At 48.6% G+C, this 17,566-nt stretch overlaps 1 protein-coding gene across 11 annotated transcripts in view; it reads right to left on the reverse strand.

Moving 5' to 3' along the window:
- USP42 (ubiquitin specific peptidase 42) overlaps positions 1 to 17,566 on the reverse strand; it is a 51,114-nt gene that overhangs the window by 9,658 nt on the left and 23,890 nt on the right. For 8 of the 11 annotated variants that reach the window (XM_051838979.2, XM_051838976.2, XM_051838981.2 and 5 more), the window contains 9 exons: positions 13,226 to 13,336; positions 9,030 to 9,132; positions 7,723 to 7,790; positions 6,967 to 7,037; positions 5,412 to 5,494; positions 4,344 to 4,455; positions 3,495 to 3,635; positions 3,215 to 3,315; positions 1,759 to 1,912 (listed from right to left, as the gene is read on the reverse strand). In XM_051838979.2, the coding sequence (XP_051694939.2) occupies positions 1,759 to 1,912; positions 3,215 to 3,315; positions 3,495 to 3,635; positions 4,344 to 4,455; positions 5,412 to 5,494; positions 6,967 to 7,037; positions 7,723 to 7,790; positions 9,030 to 9,132; positions 13,226 to 13,336 (944 nt within the window). Of the gene's footprint in view, positions 1 to 1,758; positions 1,913 to 3,214; positions 3,316 to 3,494; positions 3,636 to 4,343; positions 4,456 to 5,411; positions 5,495 to 6,966; positions 7,038 to 7,722; positions 7,791 to 9,029; positions 9,133 to 12,151; positions 12,259 to 13,225; positions 13,337 to 17,566 lie in introns of all 11 variants that reach the window. The other 3 variants (XM_070064376.1, XM_070064375.1, XM_051838982.2) reach the window with 3 other exon arrangements.

A 17,566-nucleotide genomic window follows, 5' to 3' on the forward strand; every position in this document is an offset into this window, starting at 1 on the left:
AGAGTTCTACACAAGCAGTACTCCTGCTCCAGGTCCTCAACCCTGTTGCTATTGCCTGTAGTAGCCCAGGGGTGAAAGCCAGTTTAAGTATTGCCTTTGCAATATTTTCTCAAATATCTGAATTAGTTGCTTTCTTAACATTTCAAGGTTTCACTAAAAAACAAACAAACAAACAAAAAAAAAAAACAACAACACACAAACCAGTAACTCCAAAACTCTATCAGAGCCGCCCCTTCCATGGGCTGTTGCATAGTGTCGGGTTTCCACTGCCTGATACTACTCAGAAGCAAAACCAGTCAGGACCCCGCTGCCCGCCCAGCTCACGAAGGCCTGTGATTCAGACAGAAGCACACAGCCAGTCTGCTCGGTCATTCAAAGCAAACTCAAACCGAAAGGCTACAGCACAGCCGGCGCCGCGGCTCACTAGGCTAATCCTCTGCCTTGCGGCGCTGGCACCCCGGGTTCTAGTCCCGGTCGGGGCGCCGGATTCTGTCCCGGTTGCCCCTCTTCCAGGTCAGCTCCCTGCTGTGGCCAGGGAGTGCAGTGGAGGATGGCCCAAGCACTTGGGCCCTGCACCCCATGGGAGACCAGGAGAAGCACCTGGCTCCTGGCTTCGGATCAGCGTGGTGCGCCGGCCATTGGAGGGTGAACCAATGGCAAAGGAAGACCTTCCTCTCTGTCTCACTGTCCACTCTGCCTGTCAAAAAAATAAAAATAAAAATAAATATTTTGCCCAGCGCCATGGCTCACTAGGCTAATCCTCCGCCTTGCGGCACCGGCACCCCGGGTTCTAGTCCCGGTCGGGGCGCCGGATTCTGTCCCGGTTGCCCCTCTTCCAGGCCAGCCCTCTGCTGTGGCCAGGGAGTGCAGTGGAGGATGGCCCAGGTGCTTGGGCCCTGCACCCCATGGGAGACCAGGAAAAGCACCTGGCTCCTGGCTCCTGCCATCGGATCAGCGCGGTGCGCCGGCCGCAGCGCGCCGGCCGCGGCGGCCATTGGAGGGTGAACCAACGGCAAAGGAAGACCTTTCTCTCTGTCTCTCTCTCTCACTGTCCACTCTGCCTGTCAAAAAAAAAAAAAAAAAAAAAAAAAGGCCACAGCACAGCACCAATGACACCCTTGTTCCAAGGTGTGGACAAGCTGTGGGCGAGGCAGTCTCTCCCGGGAGAGAGCTGGGCAAAGGCAGGCCTGCTCTATGAACACCATGCATCATGGGACACAGGTACACGGTCAAATCCAGGCAGGCTGTACGTGGGAAATGCTATGTTCCTAGTGGCAAAAACGGATCTAAGAAAAGCGGCCTGGTAGAAGGGTGGCTTTACTGGATTCTCACCCAGTAAGAATCCCCAGAGCCAGGGATCTGACTAGCAGCTAGGACACCCACAGCCCCTGTAGGAGCGCCTGGGTCTGATGCTGGGCTCTGACCTGACTCTGCCTTCCTGCTAATGCAGAGCCTGCCACCTACAGGGACCACAGCTCTGGCCCTGGCACAGTCAGCACCTGGGAAGTGAGTCAGCAGCCGGACCGCTCTGTCACCACCGACCAGAATGGAATCCGTGGTGGGAGCTGAAACGTCAGCAGACCCAGACTTCCCTCGGGATCATCTCTTCCTACTCTGAGGCTTTCCAGAACAGAGCATGAACAGACTTTGACAGTTCAGCTGAACACGAGGACATGGCACTGTGGCAGAGTTAACCCAAGGGCGTGAAGGACGCATCAGAGACGCACATGAAGACTGCATTCTGCGGAGGAAGTTTACCTTCATCCCGTGGGCGGGAAGCTGCGGGCCGATGAAGCCTGGCGTGGCCTGTTTGTTGCTGACCACCCGCTGACTGATGACCGGGCGAGGAGAGGACTGGCCAGGGCTGTGGGTAGAATGAGGGAGCTCACCTCCATTCTTCACATCATGGGACCTGGAGACAAGCAGAGACGTTGCCTCGGATGAGACAGAACCCTCTAAGAAGGTTCACTGACAAGCTCAAGCGCACGTGGGACGTGGCCTGGCCATCACGAGGGCAGCTGGGATGCCTGCACTCGACGCTGGACAATGTGGATTGGAGTCCCAGCTCTGCTCCTGACCCCAGCTCCCTGCTGACGCACACCCTGGGAGGCAGCAGGGGGCGCTCAAGGACTCGGGTCCCTGCCACCACGCGGGAGACCTGGAAGGAGTCCCTGGCTCCCAGACATGGAGGGGTGAGCCAGCAGATGAGAGTCTCTTTCTCTGCCTTTCAAACCAACCACATATATGCATCTATAACATACATACACACACATGTAACATATATACGTATATATACACATATGTATGGAACTGACAGAAAAACAAGCATACTTTTATCACACTTTTCTGTCGCACTGTGCCAAGCTTCGCACATTACCCCGAGGCTGAGGGCAATGTCAGGAGCCGCACAGGTGACCGGGGAAACGGTATTTAACTCCGTGTTCCAAGGACGCCACCGCTTCTCCACTTTTCCCTGCCCTCACCTCTCCGAGGTGGTTCCTATTCATATTCAGCGGATCACCCTCCAGGCCTGCGCCTGCATTGCTGTTTTCAAGGCCAGCGTCCAACGCTGCACAGTGCTTTTCCTCCAAACACAGTCAGGACTGTCGTAAAGCATGACAACACGCTTCACAGGGATGCTCCCATGAGCTGCATCAACGCCCATATATGGGCACGGTCATTCTGCCACTGTGTGACATTTCAGGAAATCTATTTTCCGCTAATAAAACAGGACATTTTGGAACACACATTTCCCAAAACTGGGATTAGAGAGTCAAGCCTGCAGCTGCCAACAGCTAGACGAAGTGCTGATCCAGTGCCGTACAGGCCTGGCCCGGCAGGGGCCTGTGCTCAGTGTGGGGAGGTGCAGCTGTGGCCAAGCCAAAGGCTCAGAGCCCCTGGGTATCCACCCCTGGCCTCCAGGGCTCTCCCCTTCCCCTTCCCTTACACTCTCCCCATGTGCACACTCACGATGCACTCTCCCCGTGTGCACACTCACGATGCACACTCTCCCCATGTGCACACTCACGATGCACTCTCCCTCGTGTGCACTCATAATGCACACTTTCCCCGTGTGCACACTCACGACGCACACTCTCCCCGTGTGCACACTCACGATGCACACTCTCAGGCCATCCTCCCTCCCCTCAGCACACTGGCAAAGCCATGGGAACGCCACTGTACCCAGCAGGAATGACAGAACAGGTGCCAATACCTGATGTAGAAGAGGACGTAAGCTTGCTGACTGAGTACCGATCTGATATCACTCGTAGACACGATGGAGTCATTCATCTGATACCAGAGGCCATTGCTAGCCTGCCAAAGACCGTGAACAAAAGAGCTGTTCAGTTTAACGTGCAATATAATTAAGAGATATGTAAGAAAAATGGACATTTACATTTTAACTGTAAAAGTATCCCCTCTCCCCTTCAAGAATGTTAGTGCTGTCCTAGAGTGTAGAATTAAATGTAATCAGCAAAATCTGCACAATTTACCTTGATATAGCAAAAGTAATGGCCCGCATGGCAGTTGAAGCCAGTGTGCACCAGCACTGCGTACAGAACATAAATAATTGCTTCTCCATTTGGCTGAGACATGTACGGCCGGATATCAAGATACTCGGGATATTTCACATCCTACACAACAATGAAAGGGAAGAGAACATCATTTCTGAGGGCACACACATCGTCCCACATAGCCAGGTGTGTGGTATCTAGGGTCTCCCAGGAGAAGACCAGCAGGACACTGCACCTGCGAGGCTGCAACAGAAACCTACTACACGGACCCCCCTGCAGGGACAGGACTAACCTGGAGGACACCTGAATCTCAGGGGTTTAAAGCAATCTCACTGTATTTGCTACTTTCCTTTAAATGAGTGAATCCTTCAAACAGTTACGGAATAAGAACACTGGACATCACTATCACATTTAAATAACCCCCGAACGGCCTACTCGCTCCTCCTGCACATACTGCCTGTCAGCAGACAGGTGCACCAGCAAGAAGGCAGACTGTGATGAGAGTGGCAGGACCAAGCAGGAGTCCTGTTTGGATTCCGAGTTCCTGTATGCCTCATGACCATGGAAACCAAGAATTGATTACGGAGTCCAAATGCAGACAGCACTTGCCAATTTTATCAGCAAGTCTAGTCAGCTAAAAATCCAGGAAGCACTCATCTCAAAGTACTGGCTCAATTCTTAAACTTTTCTCTTGCTTCCAATTTCTGGAAGAATTTAGACAATCAGTCAACAAAACTGTCCAGTGAGGTCACTTACAACCTTTAATATCCATTGCCCCTTGAGCCTTCACAGGCTCAACACAGAAAATCAGTCATAACATCCACATACCTTAGCGATCTTTCCACCAGTAAAATTCGCAAAGCGTTTCAGAGAAAGCGTAAGAACGTTAGAGGACCTGTGTATAGTGAATCTCTTTGATGCGGGAACCATCTTTTTACACCTTGCAATAAACAAAAGATTACAATCAATATGGATTATTTACTGGCGATTTAGTCTTTCCCTTGTCATTTCTCTGAGACACTGTCAAGTTTCCAAAGAAGGCTGACTATATGAGAAGCAACACCCTCTTCCACCAACAGTGAAAATAGTAAAATTAAAAATACAGAGAGAAACTGCTTAATTAGCCTAAAAGGGAAAAAATGAGATAATTCTGAAATACAAAGCTACACAGGCCACCATGAATACTAAATTTAGGGTAATTCAGTTCAAAACAAACTGGACAACAAACAGATTTTCAAGATATTAATCTTGTGAAATAATGCCCTATCTAAATACAAGAGAAAGAAAAACAAACATTAGAAATGCTAATATAATTTAAAACAAAGGATAAATCCCTGTGGCCTGAGAGACCAGAAGGGAGCCTCTTCCCTCCAAGGTGAGTACATGACGATAAAAGATACTACCCAGCTACAAGGTGGAAATCCTCTTAAAATATAGGACACAAAGGTTTCTTAAAAACTGGTTCTTGATTTTATAGGGAAGTAAGTATCCAAAATCAGAGGTTTCCAGCAGCCAAGACCCCAAACCCAGGCCACCCTCCAACCCAGGGACAGAGCTGTTCCCAACCTGCGAGGAAGTGGCTCTTCACCCGACTTCAAGCCCTGTCAACAAGTCAGCAGACGGCTGCTCACCAGCCTGCCACAGCGTGAAAAGCACTCCGGAGTCAGGGACCCAGAGGTGAGCGGAAGTGCTCTCCTCACGCAACACCTGCCCCGCAAGGAGGCGCCAGTCCCCCAGGGCACAGAGCTGCTGGTCTCGGAGGTGCGCACTGAGAAGCAGCATGCTCTGTGTCTGGCTTTGGCCAGCAGGGCTAAGGCAAACTGCCGGCCCATTCTGATGCCCCAGACCCTCCCACCACGCCTGCCCTATGCCCCCACGGAGTCACCACCAGCGTACTTGCTGCATTTGTAGGAGTTCTCTCCGTCCAGCTGTTCTGGCTTCACAAACTGCTCCAAGGCCTTGTTCACGCTCTGAGCAGCCTGGGACAAGAAACAACACATGCATGTCACACGCAGCCAAGTGACCAAGGCAGAACCACAGGCTGAGCTGAGAAAGCAAATAATTATGTAAAAAGAAAAATTTCCTTTACTTTCTTCACTTTTCCCCATCTGTACACCTAATCTCCTCTCACTAAATACAAGCAGATTAAAGGAACAAAAATATATAAACAGGCTGCTACACCATCACTCAAAATAGCATAAAACTGGAAATAAAACAAGTATCTACGAAAGAATCAAGCCATAGATTATGGTACATCCACTGCTGGACCGCCACACGAATACCCACAGAACACACGTGTAATAGCAACAAGTCCAAACAGTATTAGACAAATCACCAAGTGGCCAAACCAGACCAGGCAAAATCTCATTTTTTTATACAAAGTAAACAATGGGGGACAGCACTGAGGTACAGCAGGTAAAGCCACCACCTGCGACACTGGCATTCCATACGGGCGCCAGTCCGAATCCTGGCTGTTCTACTTCCGATCCGGCTCCCTGCAAAAACAACAGAAGATGGCCCAAGTGCTTGGGCCCCTGCACCCGGAATAAGCTCCTGGCTCTGGACCGTTGTGGCCATTTGCAGAGTGACCAATGGATGGAAGATTTCTGTCTCTCCTCCCCCAACCCTGTAAACTCTGCCTTTCAAATAATTCAGTATTTAAAAGAAAATGAAAAAGTACACCATATATTCTGGAGAAGACACACCAAGCTGCTCCGAGCTCCGGGCTGCGGTCTGGCACGCGCTGCTGTGCCACTGGCACCATGAGCAGGAGCCGCAGCCGCATCAGAAGCTCAAGGACAACAAAAATGTAGAGCTCAGGAAATGCAAGAAGCAAAAGTTTCTGAAGAACACCAACCGCCTGTGACTGGTTAATAAGCCATCAAATCCAGCTTTATTAGACTTATTAAAGGAAGTTAAAGGTGGGCCAGCGCCATGGCTCACATGGCTAATCCTCCGCCTGCGGCGCCAGCATCCCATGTGGACACCAGGTTCTAGTCCCGGTTGCTCCTCTTCCAGGCCAGCTCTCTGCTGTGGCCCGAGAAGGCAGTGGAGGATGGCCCAAGTGCTTGGACCCTGCACCCCATGGGAGACCAGGAGAAGCACCTAGCTCCTGCCTTCGGATCAGTGCAGCGCTGGCCGTAGCGGCCATTTGGGGAGTGAATCAACAAAAGGAAGACCTTTCTCTCTGTCTCTCTCTCTCACTGTCTGGAACTCTACCTGTTTAATAAATTTAAAAAATTTTTTTAAAAAATGAAGTTAAAGGTGATAAAAAGATTGCTTTTTTATAATGTCTATTTTTTAAGCTTAAATAATCATCTCCAAAGGAAATCTTATCAAAGTAAGCACTTCAATTCATATTCTCTAACAAGTTAAATTATATATAAACTATAAATACACAATTAAAGCAAAACAACATTTTTAAAACTACAACAAGAATGATCAAATTTACCTTTATCTCCAATGTAATATCAAGATATGGATCAAAAGTATCTGAAACGCCCTTACAATTCAAACACTTGACTGAAATAAAAATAAAATGCAAAGGATTAGGAAAGTGTAACCATGATGGCGATACCAACTACTGAAACAGAATACAAATATTGTTTCAAAACCAAAAATTGTACAAAGTATAATTTTTCTGCATCAGAATGAGCAAAAACAACTTTTTGAAATTAAGTGTCATGACCCTGGCCTCTTACGCACTAATGGCTGGAATATAAGCTGGTTTATCTTAGAAGGACAACAAGGCGGTACTGCAATGTCAAGTACACACACTCTGTGATCCAGAAGGTCTACACAGAGAATCTGTGGTGTGGGTAGGATGCACACACACATACACGCTTCCACACAGTCTAAGGGCACGTGGCATGGGCATTCATGAAGCAGTGATGGTAGTAATGCCACCAACAACCAGACAGCAACAACCTGAAGAGCCATCAACAGGGAGCTAAGGTAAGTAAAATACAATTGCAGCTGTGAAAGACCCTGTTAGACGTCCTTGTGCTGAACTGTAAAAGAGGAAAATAAACGCAATACCACAGTGTGTCCCCAGTCACACTGCAGACCGTCACAGGCCCCTGGGGAGCAAGCCCGGCAGCCTGGGCTGGACCGCAGGTGTGCTCTGCATGAACACGCTTCCGGGGCTTGCACTCTGTGAAACCAAATGCATGCATCACTTGATGTACTTTTACAAGCAAAAATTTACCTCTAGATCTTAGGTATCCGCCAAATATCTGACAAACAAGCGTGGTGGCCTGGGTGTGTCTGTCTAATCTGAAAAACATTCAAACAGTGACATGGGAGAAGAGCTCTACAAAAGATATGGATGACATGACCAGATTTTAAAAGCACACGCATTTTAGAATTCAAATAGGAGACCCAGGAAAAAATAAAGCCATCAGTACAGGTGGCAGACAGAGAGCAGTCCTCCCAGCCAGCACACTGCAGGGGTGGGACGAGTGCAGGAGAGGCAGGGTAGCAGGGACTGCGTTACCAAGGGTCCAGAAACGAAGGCCGGAGGGGAGAAGGGAGGAGAGGAGGAGAGAGAGGGAGAGAAAAAGGAGGGAGGTCATGGCCTACTGGGTAAAGCTGCCACCTGTGATGCTGGCATCCCATAATGGCACTGGTATGAGTCCCTGCTGCTCTACTTATGACCCAGATCCTGCAAAAGCAGCAGAAGATGGCTCAAGTGCTTGGGCCCCTGAACCTAGGTGGGAGACCTGTAGGAAGCTCTGGGCACCGCCCCAGGCATTGTGGCCATTTAGGAAGTAAACCAATGGATAGAAGACCTCTGTCTCTCCCTCTCTGTAACTCCACCTTTCAAATAAATAAAACAAATTAAAAAAAAAAAAAAAAAAAAGAAGAAGAAGGAAGAGGAGGGAGAGGGACAGGAAACAAAAACCAAAAAGGTTTCCCAGGCTGCAGGTCAACAGTGAAAGGTCAGGCACAACCAGAAAGGAGACGCAGTGAACTGCAGAGGTGTGCCGACACACAGCTGGGGCAGGAACTTGGCAAAGCAGTTAAGAAACTACTTGCCACGCTAGCATTCCCTAGCACAGTGCCTGGGCGCAGTGCTGGCTCTGCTTCTGATCCCCGCTTCCTGCTGAGGCATACCCTGGGAGTCTGGAGGTACTCAATACTGCGGTCCCTGCAGCCAAGGGGAAACCCGAATGAGTTCTAGACTCTTGGTTTCCACCGGACCAGCCCCAGCTCTGGGGGCATTTGGGAGTGAACCAACAGATGGGAGCACTCACTTTTTTTTCTCTCTTCAATAAATTAAATAAATTTTTTAAAATATCAAAATTCATTTCCTAACATCAAATTCAAATTGTTATGGTGGGTATACTTTTGTAAGTTCCAACGATCTTAAAATAATGCAAACCAGCTGGGAAGAGGCCACGCAGAACCAAAGGTAAAGACAACACAGGACCCTGGCTTCTAGCATGAAGACAAGGCCAGGCCGGGCAGCAGAGAAGCGAGAAGCGGCCCTGACCGGTGCTCTCTGGTACTCACTTATTGCTGCCATTTAAGCACGCCTTTTGCATAGCATCAACAGTGTACTGAAGGAATTCATGGGCATCCTCTTGGTTTCCAAAGCGGAAGTGCCTAGCTATCCCTGTGAAATCAAGGACAAGGTGCAGTCACCACACATGACATGCCCAACCGCACCCCACAGAGTTACACCTTGTGAACTAGACTGGACAGAAAAACCCCTGAATAACTACTTTGCAGAGAAACTGCACTGACATAAGCTTCCCTAACAACGGCCAGGACTGTGTCCTGTACACCGCTAAGAGCCCACAGAGGCTACACGTTTGAGGGTCCAGGGAGTAGCTGCCCTTGTACCTTCAGTTAATTCATGACAGCACAGCTCAAAGTCCAACATCAGCTACACTGTCCTAAAAGTCTGTCCAAGGGCCAGCATCGCATTGTGGCTCAGCAGGTAAAGCCGCCACCTGTGACACAGGCATCCCATATGTGCACTGGTTCAGGTGCTGGTGGCTCCACTTCCCACCTAGCTCCCTGCTAAGGGACTGGGGAGGCAGTGGAAGATGGATCATTTGTTTGGGCCCCTGCCACCCAAGTAGGAGGCCTGGATGGACCTCCAGGCTCCTGGCTTCAGCCTGGCTCAGCCGTGGCTGTAGCAACCATCTGGGGAGTGAAACAGCAGATGGAAGACCTCTCTCTCTTTCTTTAATTCTTTTAAATAAATTAATTAATTTAAAAAAAAAGAAAGTTCTATCCCAAGGACCTCCTCAGCTGCACAGCGGCATTTCAGTGCTATTTCTAACTAATCAGTTAAGACCAAATCATTCTATAAAAGTTATAATTGAAAACGTAGCACAAAAGTATGACTAATATCACAAAACATACTGAATTTTATGTGTATGAATATACATCAATATATACTAGCTTCAATCACACAAAATTTCTAACATTCCACCAGTCTGGGCCTACAAAGAAGGACAAATTTCACGATTCAACCATGTGTGTTTATTTGTGAATGTTTGCATACACACTCACAAAGCAACATTTTTTTAAAGGCTAGGTTTAGGGGCTGGTGTAAGCACAATGGGTTAAACCACCACCTGCGACACTGCATCCCATGAGCACAGGTTCAAGTCCCGGCTGTTCCACTTCCAATCCAGCTCCCTACTAATGCACCTGGGAGAGCAGCAGAAGATGGTTCAAGTGCTTGGGTCCCCACCACCCATGTGGGAGAGGTCCAGATAAAACTTCAGGCTCCCGGCTTTGGCTTGGCCCAGCCACGGCCATTTCGGCCACTTGGGGAATGAACTGGTAGATGGAAGACTTTTCTCTTTTTCTTTCTCAGATGGAAATCAGTCAATCTCTCTCTCTCCTCCATACTCTCTCTCTCTGTACCTCTATCTTTCAAATAAATAAATCCTTAAGAAAGAAAACCACTAGGTTTAAAAATGTTACTCATGCTTGTTACCATGGACAAAAATAAATATATGCATAAACAGTCAAAATCTGTTCCGGCAAAAATTCTACCAGGACCCAATAATCTTTTAAATACTGTTGCACTGTCTCCTCAAGTGTCAACCATGCCAAGAGCCAATATATTCTTTTCTTAAAAAAAAAAAAAAAAAAAAAAAAAAACTAAAATTTATTTGAAAAAGGCCGGCACCACAGCTCAACAGGCTAATCCTCCACCTAGCAGCGCCGGCACACCAGGTTCTAGTCCTGGTCGGAGCACCGGATTCTGTCCCAGTTGCCCCTCTTCCTGTCCAGCTCTCTGCTGTGGCCCGGGAGGGCAGTAGAGGATGGCCCAAGTGCTTGGGCCCTGCACCCGCATGGGAGACCAGAAGAAGCACATGGCTCCTGGCTTCAGATCAGCGCGATGTGCCAGCCGCAGCGTGCCAGCCGCAGCGCGCCGGCCACGGCGGCCATTGGAGGGTGAACCAACGGCAAAGGAAGACCTTTATCTCTGTCTCTCTCTCTCACTGTCCACTCTGCCTGTCCAAAAAAAAAAAAAAAATTATCTGAAAGGCAGTTATAGCGGGTGGGGGTGGGGGGGACACAGACAGCACAACAGATCATTCTCACACCTGCTGGTTCACTCTCCAAATGGCTACAACAGCTGGGGCTGAGCCAGGCTGAAGACAGGAGCCAGGAGCTTTGTCACATGGGTGGCAGAGGCCCAAGAATTTGGGCCTTCTTCCATTGCTTTCCCAGGTACATTGGCAGAGAGCTGGATCAGAAGTGGAGCATGGGCCAGTGCTATGCTGTGCTGTAGCGGGTGAAGCCTCCACCTGCAGTGCCAATATCCTCTATGGGCGCCAGTTCAAGTCCCGGCTGCTCCACTTGCAATCCAGCTTCCTGTTAATGTGCCTGGGAAAGCCATGGAAAATGGCCAAGTCCTTGGGCTCCTGCACTCACATGAGAGACAGCGGAAAAAGCTCCTGGCTCCTGATCGGCAGCTCTGGCCATTGCGGCCGTGTAGGGAGTGAACCAGTGGGAGGAAGTTCGATCTCTCCAACTCTGCCTTTCAAATGAGCAAATAAATCTTTACCAAAAATAAAAAGAGTGAGATAGCTGAGATTTGAACAGCACTCATATGGGATGCCAGCAAAGCAGGCAGCGGCTTCACCTGCTGTGCCACAGTACCAGACCCACAGCAAATGTAATCTTTAATCTCTGGCAGCTTTTTAGACAAAAGGATTATAGTTTGTAACTAGTTATGCGCCACTATAGTTAACCAACTATATGTCACACTAAGAATTATAGTTTTTACTTGCATGCATCTTTATTACAACTTAAACTGATATAAAAATTTGCTCAAAAACCCACAGAAAATGCCTAATAAGAAATCTCAGGCACCCTATTTAAACTTCAAACAGAAAAAGTAAAGTTTGTCTACAAATCTGCTTAGCTATGGTTATAAATTTTTAAGAGTAAAAATGTGATGTTAACAAGTCCTGTCACTATGCATAGTGTGGCAGTACTTCACCACAGTGGAACAGGGCGGGTACTTGGAGCAGCGGTTATGTTACCACTTGGGATGCCTGCAACCCATGTCAGAGTGCTGGGCTACTGTCCCAGCTTCCTGCTTACATACAGCTTGAGAGGCAGCAGATAAAAGCTCAACAACTCGGATCCCTGCCACCCACCTGGATGGAATTCTGGGCTCTTGGCCTTGGTCTGGCCCAGCCACGGCCATTGCCGGCATTTGGGGAGAGAATCAGCGGATGTAAGATTTTTCTCTATATCTCACTGCCTTTCAAAAAAAATAAAAATCAAGGGGTCAATGTTTGCTGTGGTTAGGTCGCTGCTTGGGACACACGCACCCGTGTCAGTGTGTCTGCTTAAAGTCCTATCTCTGCTTCAGACTCAGCATCCTGCTCACACACACCCTGGGAGGCAGCAGATGATGGCTCACATAGTTGAGGCTCTGCCACCGACACAGGAGACCCAGATGGAGTTACGGGCTCCTGGCTTTGGCCTGGCCCAGCCCTGGCTGTTGAGAGCATTTGGGAAGCAAACCAGCAGATGGAAGATCTTTCTTTCTCTCTGCTTTCAAATAAAATGAAATAAATGTTTAAAACTTTACAAAAAGTGGGGCTGGCGCTCTGGCACAGTAGGCTAAGCCTCCACCTGTGGCACCAGCATCCCACGCGGGCGCCAGTTCATGTCCTGGCTGCTCCTCTTCTGATCCAGCTCATCCCAGGAAAGTAATGGAAGATGGCCCAGGCACTTGGGCCCCTGCACCCACGTGGGAGACCCAAAGGCAGCTCCTGGCTCCTGGCTTTGGATCAGCCATTGTGGCCATCTGGGGAATGAACCAGCGGATGGAAGACCTTTCTCTGTCTTTCCCTCCCTTGGTCTGTAATTCTACCTCTCAAAGTCTTTAAAAATTTTTACAAAAAGAAAATAATATCACAGTCTTTTCTGAAATTCGACCATCTAGGAAAAAAATATTAAAAAATAATTTTATTTATTGACAAGCAGAATTTAAAATAATGTAATAAAATCTGCTTATATTAAATTGAATATTGTTTTCCTTATTATATTGTATCTTTGGTTCACAGTTTCAAAATGAATATGGGAATTATTTAACTAAAAATGTTATGAAATACAGATCTCCATGTGTAATCAAACACACTTCTTTGTTTTCTAATACACGAGAGGCCATCAGACTAAGTAGCTAATAACTGCTCACACAAACCGCCCCGGGTGATACTTACGCCGCATCTCATTGATGACGAACATGGGTTTGATAACATCCCCAGGATTACTGAGTGCCTGGGTAATATGTGCTTGCATTGTGCACATCATACAAAATCCTTCTGCATGACCTGAAAGACAGCAGATGATAGCCCTCCAAATTAGCACACATGACTGCCTATGCAATGAAGATCATTCACAGAAGGGGGCGCACTCCTGCAAGGCAACAGTAATGGCTAAGTGCATGCACTGAGCTATCTACTTCCAGTCACAGCCACTTAATTCTCTCACGGACCTCAGGGATAAGAACACTGGCTCTGTTCCACAAGAGAGGAGAAAGGCTCAGGGAGCCCAAACTTCGCCCCCGTCAAAAGGCTCTTCTGTCACAGACACAGACTCCAATCACACTCTTAAGGCTGGTGCTCTTGGCTGTCCTCTGGCCTCCGAGAGGAGTCTCCCTTGACTGCCTTGGTCTCACCGCAGGGGCTGCACACGGCTGTGTGAATACCTTGGCTCTGCTGGCCTCCTAGACAGCCCCTGCTGTGTGCTCTTGTCTGCTTTTTTAACACATTTATTTAAATGTAAAAATCATTCTTAGGGCGGGCTGAGGCTCACTAGGCTAATCCTCCACCTAGCGGTGCCGGCGCACTGGGTTCTAGTCCCGGTCAGGGCGCCAGATTCTGTCCCGGTTGCCCCTCTTCCTGTCCAGCTCTCTGCTGTGGCCCAGGAAGGCAGTGGAGGATGGCCCAAGTGCTTGGGCCCTGCACCCCATGGGAGACCAGGAGAAGCACCTGGCTCCTGGCTTCGGATCAGCACGGTGCGCCGGCCACAGCGTGCCAGCCATGGCGGCCATTGGAGGGTGAACCAACAGCAAAAGGAAGACCTTTCTCTCTGTCTCTCTCACTATCCACTCTGCCTGTCCAAAAAAAAATCATTCTTAGCTCACGCTAACAAGTGCTCCTGGCATCAGGTATCTACTAAGCAGCCTAAAAAAGTAGAAGGTATCCCCCAAGCAAGAGGCCCCCAAACACCAAGAGCACTGGGGCTGAGAAGCTGCCCGAGATTAAGGGATGCTTGGAACTCACCTAATAAAGGCTCAGAAGCCTCAAGAGGATTAAACTACTTCCAATTAACCAGCCCACAGCAATGCTCAAAAATACTTAACGTAACAGAAAAATAATTCTAGGACCAACAACAACAAACTCATAATGTCTGGCACCTAATCAAAAAGCAGAAATCATGCAAAAACGCAGGACTGAGCAGTAACAAGGATAAAGCAAACAGAAATGATACAGACAATAGTACGGGGAAACATGGCATTTTAAAAAATATTATGCATATGTTCATATGTTCAAGGAGGTGAAAAAGACAAGGGCATGTTAAGGAGCAAATGGGAACTGATCCAAATCTACACCTGGACAGCACAATCTCTGGGATGAAGAACACACCAGCAGGATTATCACAGATCAGACACCATGGGAGAGAAGGTTAATGAACTTAAGATAATCATGATGGACAGAACATGTTCATAATGAAACACAAAGAGGAAAATTTCAGAATAACAACAGATAAACTAAGAGCGAGCTCTGGGACAACTTCAAGTTGTCCCCAGTATCCGTGTGCTTGGATTGAGGAAGGGACAAAACGCCCGCTCCAGAAACAGCAATCACCACTCCGGGAGAGCACTAGGGAGGGTTCCGGGGGACGGAGTGGCTCTGCACCCACTGCTGGGAGCTGGCGGTTCACAGGTGCTAGCTCCAAATCAGAGCACTTCACACCAGAAAACTTTTACTCTATGTTAAGTGTAAAAATAAAAATGGTTTTGTATAACCAAATGTCGTCTGTTTTGATGGAAACGGTAACACCTAGATCTAAGAACATAAAGCCTACACCACAGAAACATGAAGAAAACTGCAAAGAACTATCCACACTGCCTAAGACTGGGGATAAGAGCATCGTAAGAGCGGTTAGAGATAAAAACATGAAGTACACAGGAACAAAGGTAAAAGTGACAGTGACAGTGACATCTTGTCAGAAACAACACAGGCCAGTAGACAGTGGAGCAACACTTTTCACATATTAAAAGAAAAATAATGTCAACAGAGGATTCTCTACTCCACAAAAACAACTGCTTCAAAAAACAATAAAGGCCAACACTGTGGTACAGCACATAAAACTGCAGCCTGCAAAGCCAGTATATGATATGGGTGCCAATCTGAGTCCCAGCTGCTCCACTTCCGATCTGTCTCCCTGCTAATGGCCTGTGAAAACCAGGAGACAATGGCTGAACTGCTTGGGCCCCTGCCGTCCACATGGGAGACCTAGAAGCAACTCCTGGCTTCAGCCTGGCCCAGCCTTAGCCATTGTGGCCATCAGCAGAGTAAACCAGCGAATAGAAGATCCCTCTGTGTGTGTGTGTGTGTGTGTGTGTGTGTGTGTCACTCTTTGTGTAACTCTAAAATTTAAAAAGAAAAAATCTGAGCCAGCGCCATGGCTCTATAGGCTAATCCTCCCCCTGCGGTGCTGGCACACTGGGTTCTAGTCCCGGTCGGGGCACGGGATTCTGTCCCGGTTGCCTCTCTTCCAGGCCAGCTCTCTGCTGTGGCCAGGGAGTGCAGTGGAGGATGGCCCAAGTGCTTGGGCTCTGCACCCCATGGGAGACCAGGAGAAGCACCGCCGCAGAGCAGCAGCCACTGGAGGGTGAACCAATGGCAAAAGGAAGACCTTTCTCTCTGTCTCTCTCTCTCTCTCACTGTCCACTCTGCCTGTCAAAAAAAAAAAAAAAAAAAAAATCTGAAAAAGAAAGAAAAGGAACTCCTACTTCCAGGAAGGTGGAAAAGAGGCAGTTTTCCCTACTCCTCCTACCAAGCACAACCAAAAATCCCTAAGCGTCATGTGTAAAGCAAGCATAAAGGCAATGAGGAAGAGAGAGAAGAGGAGAGACAGCCAGAGACAGACCTCAGGGCCCAAGCAAGACATGGTGATGAGTTAGCTCCCTGGTAGGAGCAGAAGAAGTCAGCAACCCAGACACACACAAAATGCACACAGCAGAGCTCAAAGCAAACTTGCCTGCTCCCTCCAGTGCAAGAAAGGAAAGGGGTGTCCTGGCACAGCAGAAAATCTCTAGGAAAACTGCTCCAGGCCAGTCTCCACGTATGTACGTGTGTATTTTTTCCATGTAAATAAAAGCCTTTCTGGGGGCCAGCTCATAGCACTACAGGTTAAACTGCCACTTGCAATGTGGGGGATCCCTTATCAGAGCACCAGTTACAGTCCTGCTTGCTTCACCTCCAATGTAGTTTCCTGCTAATGGGCAGTGGATGACGGTCCATGTGCCTGGGCCCCTGCCACCCATCTGAAACCGGGACAGAGCTCCTGGATTCTGGCTTTGGCCAGTCCTAGCTGTTGTAGCCACTTGGGGAGTGAGCCACTGCATGGAAGATTTCTCTGCTCTCTCTCTCTCTGATAGCTCTGCCTTTCAAATAAACACATCTTTACAAACAACAGATTTCTGGCTGGGGAGAGCCTGCTCCTCCCAGGTAGCTGATCCTCAATGACAGCAAAGAACTCGGCCTGTTAGGCAGCTTCCCGCCACCTTCAACATCCCAGGGCCAGGTCCAAGGAGACAAGGGACCATGTCTAGGGATTAGAACCCCATGAGATTACTCAGACGGGCCAATCCTAACCTTGTTCCCCTGTCCTGCCTTGTGTTTCCTGCAGAAACCTCAATGAAGGCTCAAGTCTAACTCTCTCCTCTCATCCCCCCATCTGCCACAGACCTTCCTCCTGTCTCCGAGACCCACAAAATAAGCTTTATTTTTTATTTCTTTAAAGATTTACGGGGCTGGCACTATGGCACAGCGGGTTAAAGCCCTGGCCTGAAGCGCCGGCATCCCATATGGGCACCGGTTCACATCCCGGCTGATCCTCTTCCGATCCAGCTCTCTGCTATGGCCTGGGAAAGCATTAGAGGATGTCTCAAGTCCTTGGGCCCCTGCACCCACGTGGGAGACCTGGAGGTGGCTCCTGGCTTTGGATCAGCACAGTTCTGGCCGTTGCGGCCATCTGGGGAGTGAACCAGTGGATGGAAGACCTCTCTCTGTCTCTACCTCTCTCTGTAATTCTGTCTTTCAAATAAATAAATAAAATAAATCTTTAGAAAAAAAAATTTACTGGAGCCGGCACTGTGGCGCAGTAGGTTAATCCTCCAGTGCCAGCATCCCATATGGGTGCCAGTTTTAGTCTCAGCTGCTCCTCTTCCAATCCAGCTCTCTGCTGTGGCCTGGGAAAGCAGAAAATGGCCCTAGTGCTTTGGCCCTTGCAGGCATTTGGGAGACCTGGAAGAAGCTCCTGGCTCCTGG

Source organism: Oryctolagus cuniculus, chromosome 19 (assembly GCF_964237555.1).
Source record: "Oryctolagus cuniculus chromosome 19, mOryCun1.1, whole genome shotgun sequence".
Taxonomy (NCBI): domain Eukaryota; kingdom Metazoa; phylum Chordata; class Mammalia; order Lagomorpha; family Leporidae; genus Oryctolagus; species Oryctolagus cuniculus.